The sequence below is a fragment of the Sceloporus occidentalis genome, unplaced genomic scaffold (assembly GCF_023333645.1).
Source record: "Sceloporus occidentalis isolate IW3139 unplaced genomic scaffold, rSceOcc1.0.p SCAF_84, whole genome shotgun sequence".
Taxonomy (NCBI): domain Eukaryota; kingdom Metazoa; phylum Chordata; class Lepidosauria; order Squamata; family Phrynosomatidae; genus Sceloporus; species Sceloporus occidentalis.
In genome coordinates, this window is record NW_028317064.1 from 976,872 (window position 1) to 983,544 (window position 6,673).

Below are 6,673 nucleotides of genomic sequence, written 5' to 3' on the forward strand. Positions count from 1 at the left end.
GCGCCCTAAAAAAAGTTAAAAAAAAAATTAATGTCAAATTAAAAAAAAAAAAAATAACAAGCAAAAATAGCTAAATTCTAATAATAAATAATATTTGTATTAATAATAATTAATTAATAATAATATAATGAATAATAATATAATATTTTTTTTATTTAATTAATACAATAAGGCGTATAATAATAACATATCGGGTTTAATGCATATGGTACAGGTGTTTTTTTTTTATTGTATATGGCTTTTTCATCATTATATGGCTTCTGTTACTTAAAAAAAAAAAGTAAAAAATTCTAATTTTGTACATTTATTTTTACTTTGTCAAGAGGGTGGTAGGTATAAGGAACAGCCTCCCATCAGAAGTGGTAGAAGCTAATACGGTGAGGGGGTTTAAACATGCATGGGACAGGCGTATGGCTCCTGAATCTAAGAAAAGACCAATAACTGACTGAGGTTTGAGTCTTTAAAGAAGGAAAAATAGGCAGACTAGATGGGGCCGAATGGGGCCGATCAGCCATCGAATTCTGTGTTCCTCTAAAAACTCTACACTATATGAGATATTGGATCTATTTTATTCCGTCTTTACGCTGGGTCAGATTAAAAAGTCAGGGAAGGTAGAAGAACAGGATTACTAGTTTAATAAGTAACGTGAATATAATAATAGGGTGGTGTAATAGTAATATTTAATGCCCCAAAATGGGTGAAAATGGGTAGAAAGTGCACTGGGGTCAGGAAAATGACTTAACGTGTACTGAAGTTATTATCGATTTTAAAGACAGTTTGCTGTCGCCCATTGTGAAAGCGCTACGGTATCCGCTGAAGAGCCATTTAATAATGGAGGGGGTCCCTTTAAATTTACCTAACGTCCCCCCGCTGACCCTGCTTGCGCATGCACTCATTGACTTTAGAGGGGGTGCTTTCCTGCCACTGATTGGCTGCTTCAGGCAGGCAGAACTTTTGCCAGCTACAGAATTATCAGCCTGCCCTAAGATTGCCATAGGCTGGCTGAGTATCTTGGGAGTTGTACTTTGGCAGCATCCGGTACCTGCCAGCAGGTACAGCAATGTTTCCTGTTTGTCCTTTTAAATTACAGAAAATGTCAAATTAGTATCACTTTGTTAAACTGCAGACAATATACAATATAGAGAATTATACAATATACAATCATATTATTATTTATTATTAATTGTATTATTAGAGCTGTTTATATTATATACAGTATAATATATATCTATAATTGCTGTTTTATAACATATATATATAAATATATACACACACAACTAACTATAATAAAAAGGCAAATATATATATATATATGTATATAAATTAATAAAAAACAGTAATATATATATATATATATATATGTACTGTTTTTATTAGTGCCATATACACATATATCATTACTGTTTTTTAAATACCCACCTATTAGACCCAGTGATAAGTCATGGTTGAGGTTCACTAATGAGGCTGATGAATGATGCTGATGGCCCCTGTGCCCTGACTCCTAATTGCTTGTCATTCATTGTTTGCATGCTAAACACATCAGGTTTAACAATGACACACAAAACACTTACGTCGACAGTAAGTATGAATGAAAGTATAAAAAGGGAACTGATCCAGAGCCAGATCCACAGACACCGGCTCCTGCTTTGCCTTGTGACACTCCTGTAGACAGACAGACAGACAGACAGACAGACAGACACCAAGGATGCCTGAAGCCACCGTCCCTGCCTGCTTCCTGTGCCTTCTTGCCTTATCATCAGCATGCTACATCCAGAACTGCCCCAGAGGAGGCAAAAGGTCCTACCCTGACACAGAAGTCCGACAGGTGGGTTCATGGACACCACTGGCTTGGCCAGATCTCCTACCAACATGCTTAATGCTCATAGAACATAGATCATACAATATAGAACATAGATCGAAGAACATAGATCATACAATATAGATCATACAGCATAGAACATATAACATAGATCATACAACATATAACATGCAACATAGATCATATAACAGAACAAAGATCATACAACAAAGATCATACAACATAGATCATAGATCATAGAACATACTTAATATGTCCAGCCTCTACATATTACACACAGCTAGATATACAGATGCATCTCTCTAACAGTGAAGGGATTAATCCGAATTAGCAAAGGGTTCAGGTTTTGCAGGTTGAGGAGGCACTTTTTTTCCTCCCCAATCCATAATCTTAGCTTGCATTGCAACAGAGAATGTAGTAAGGGTTAAAAGTGTCTATAAAAGGTAAAATTACAGCAATTATTATAGTTTTTAATGGGATTTAGTTTGAGGTCCTGATCACTGCCTCTAATTTCAAGGAGCTCATGCCGTTCAGCACCAAGGACAGCTCTAAAGAGACACTTTCAAAGATACAGAGCAGCTGCTGCGGACTTCAACGCCCAGAATGCTAAGCCAGCCTTTTGGAATAGAACCCCACACCATCTGGGCTGTCTGGGGTTGTCTTTTACCTGGATATAGGACTCGAGGTTATTAGGTTATATTACAGTATGGCTCTCATTAAGCATAACCGGTATACTGTAGGTGTGATGGGAGTTGGGGATGACACAACTGCATAGCTACTATGTAGCAAGTCTGCTTACAAGACACACATGCTGCTGTTTTCCTGAATCTTGGGATATTTGGCCAGCAGATCCTTAGAAAGTAGTCTATTTACTTATAGAAATGTATTTCATTCGCTTGGATACAATTGTGGTTTTGCATAGAACATTTGTTGTAAATTTTATGCATTTTTGTTTGAAATTAATTTATACATATATATATATATATATATATATATATATATATATATATATATAGCGAGAGAGAGAAAGAGAGAGAGTAGATAGTGCCTACACAATCCTAAGTAAATATATATATAAATATATAAAATATATAAATATAAATACAAACATAGATACAAATGTCATTTGTATCTAGGTTTGGCTGCAAAAAAATGATTAGCAAGTAGGATTCTAAAAATTCCAATTATGAATGTTAAATGTATATTTCAGGTCAGTTAACATAATAAGAAAAATATATTTTTCATATTGAGCAACTTTTGTTAACCCAAATTACTTAAGTACACAGTGAAAATAGAGATATAAAAAATAATAAATAACATAAGAGGGATGTGGATGGGTTTTTTAGAACTGAATTAAATTCCTCTTGTAGAACGAATCTGATTTTGTCATAGTGGTGGTTTTTAATCAGAATGATTGTATTCATTTTCTGACACTTTCTACATTCAGTCTGTAGAAATGTTATAGAATCAGTGTTTTTAAATATTTGTAACAAATGATATTTTTAGTGAACGCCATCACTAATAAAAGCTAACATTTAACAGAGTATATCTTTCCTTCACATTTCAATCACATTTTTATTGTACATTAGATGGGGCAAAATGTTGTAGACAAATACTAAAAAAACTAAAATATTAGTTAAAATATTGTTTGTTTTAGAAAAAAAAATGTTTACATGTTGCTTGGATTGATCTGCTGTTTCTATACACATTATCAGGGCTTTTAGGGCAGTTGAACCCTGCGATACCCTCATACCCAGCAAACTTCTGAGTTCCTAGAAAAGAGGGGCATCAGGGGTGGAGAGAGGGGGGCATCAGGGGATTTGGGGGCCAATAAGGCAATCTGCCCCATCAAGGAGACCCCAGAGCTGCCACCACTTTTGGACCCCACTCTCCATAGGAAGAATATGCCCCTGCCAGACACCTTGTATACCCCGGGGTAGCTTTTTGGGACGCCTAGTTCGGTTTAGGACCTGATAAACCCAATAACAATGTTTCATCTATGGTGGGCTTATTGGGTCTCTACATTTAGATTTCTCAAATTTAGTACAATTTGGGGTTAATAACTTTAAATAATTCCGAGATTACATGAATCTGATTTATTTGTATCTCTTGTGTTCACCTGAGAGGTAACACTGGAGGTGTTGCACGGGGTTATATCCATTGTGAATGAATTGTCATTCCCTCGCAGTGCATTCCATGCGGCCCCGGGAACAGAGGGAATTGCTTCGGCCCAAACATTTGCTGCGGGGAAGATTTGGGATGTTACATCGGAACCCCCGAGACCCTACGCTGCGTCGAGGAAAACTACTTACCTTCTCCCTGCGAGGCCGGAGGAAAACCCTGCAACGCCGGGGGCAGATGTGCGGCTCCAGGGATCTGCTGCACTGACGGTAAATAAAGAGATTAGGAATTCATACTGTCCATACCTGCTTAATGCATTTATTATCTTAGACGAGGGTAGTAGATAGGAGGAAGAGCTTCCCAGCAGAAGTGGTAGAGGGTAATACAGTGAGGGGATTTTAACGTGCATGGGATCGGCATACGGCTCCTGAATCTAAGACGAGACCAACGACTGATTAAGGTCCAAAAATTCTATATTTTTTTTAAAAAAAGGGACTGTTGAAACTAATATTTATTTCTTCATCTCTCTGATGTTCCAGTAACAAGGAAATGTAACCAAAAATATTTTTAAATATATATATTTTGTAGCCCTGGACATTCTGTTTAGGTTTTACATTTAGTGATCATGCCAGAAATTGGCAGATTACTAATATAACGGAGGCGATTTAGAATAAATAAAATAATAATAATAATGTTTGTAAAATGACAGAAATTTGCTTTTGTGACAAGTTATAAAAAAAAGAAATCCGGTAGATTTGGTCGGTTAGGACACGGTCTTTGGTCGTTGATCTCGTCGTAGATTCAGGAGCCGTATGTCTATCCCATGCATGTTTAACTCCCCTCACTGCATTAGCTTCTAACACTTCTGCTGGGAGGCCGTTCCACTTATCTACCACCCTCTCTATAAAGCATCCAAAAGATCGAAATTAGACGCGTTTGCAGGACTTTTTATAGAATTTGTGCGTTTCACGCGGAAATATGTTATATGTAAGAACAGACTTGATGTACTTGGTTGCTATAGTGACAGCAACTGTTTTTTTCCCACTTTGCTGCAAAGTTATTTTTTGTACAGAAATCCCCGGAATGTTCCGTGAAGAGTGTAATGCGCTATAACATTCTACACCGAATTTAATACACCCGGAACGTACGAAGCACCCTTTCCGTTTAATATTCTGCTTTCTCCCGAATTAAATATACCCCCCAGGAGGCAGAATTAAAGCTGAAGGGCCGGGGTCATCACTAGAGAGGCTCCGTAAAGCCCGTCCTTGTGGGATTCTAATGGACTTTTAAAACGCAGTCCGCTCGTTACCTTGCTGTATATCTCTGTTCCACATCTTCGGGACGTGGTGGAACTCCTTCCCTCCCTGTAGACTCGATAGAACACGGGGCAAAATTAACAAGGAAAAAAAAATACACCAAAAATATAATAAATACATAAGTAAAGCTTTAGAAATCGTGGCGTTAAAGATGTTCAAAACATACCTACTTTATGGTCTTGCTTCCTGACTTTATTCTAGGTTAATGTGCTGTTCAACTTCATCAGCATCAATTGAGCTACCTAGTATCTGAATTAAAAAAACACCTAACCTAATATAGTATCATCCTATCAATATTATGTTTTGCTACATTTAGTTATATATATATATATATATATATATATATATATATATATATATATATAAATGTAAAGGGGCAATAGAGGATTATTGATGTAGACAGCAGACAGTGACTTTAAACATGCGCGGGATAGGCGTACGGCTCCTGAATCTGAGACAAAAGCAAGGACTGATTAAGGCCTTTACATCTAGAAATGGGTTTTATCTGCCGGCAAATTCTATATTTCTATGAAATAAATGGACTGGTCCACAAAGAAATTGTAGGGCCGACGTGACTGTCCCTTTAAGTACCAAAGATGCCAATGCTATTGTGGGCACCTTCTTGTTACTTGTAACCCTTTTAAGCTTAAAATGTCTTAATACTATAAAAAAAAAAAAAATAATAATAATAATATTCTTGTAATTATTAAATGAATAATACCAGTTTTATTATTTGCATTATTTTTTTATTATTATTATTTTGCCATAAATAGTGTGTTAGAATTATTATCCTCAAATTAAGTAACCTCGGTATGAAGAAACCTCCGTTGTATATTTTTTCCCCCTAAAATGTATTATTAATATTATTATTATTATTTTGCTATAAATAGTGTGTTAGAATTATTATCTCAAAATTAAGTAACCTCGGTAAAAAAAAAACCCCTCAATTGTATATTTGTTTTCCCCCCCCTAAAATTCATTCTAGACAACTGCAGTATGGACTCAAGCTGCTTGGATGAGGACAGCGAGAGGCGACGGGTGTCCGAAGAGAAGAACACGACTCAGATGGACGGCACGGCCGGCGATTTCCTATTGAGGCTGATGCACATGGCTAACCGACAGCAGCAGGGGAAGCATCAGTTCTACTGAGCCAATATCTTTGTAACGTGCCCTTAACGTATGAAATGTACCGATTTCTGACCGCAAGCCAACCCTGTATTTAAGAATGTAATGAAATAATATAATAATATCTCACGGTTTATTGTACATAGAAGAAATAAACTTTTATTGCACTGTTCTGAAGGCTGCGCATCGTTAATATCCATTAGCCTTGAAATTCTCTGTGAATTCAACGCCTTTATAACCCAACGCAGCATGAGAAACGTCATTCCCAGTGCTGCTGGATACCCAAACGTTC

The 6,673-nt window shown here is 36.6% G+C and overlaps 1 protein-coding gene across 1 annotated transcript; it reads left to right on the plus strand.

The window, feature by feature from the left end:
* Positions 1–1,705: 1,705 nt before the first annotated feature.
* On the plus strand, positions 1,706–6,405 carry LOC149285090 (vasotocin-neurophysin VT). Its single transcript, XM_089495787.1, has 3 exons — positions 1,706–1,825; positions 4,008–4,209; positions 6,242–6,405. Exons 1-3 carry the CDS (start codon positions 1,706–1,708, stop codon positions 6,403–6,405), a joined length of 486 nt encoding a protein of 161 aa, XP_089351913.1.
* Positions 6,406–6,673: the final 268 nt, after the last annotated feature.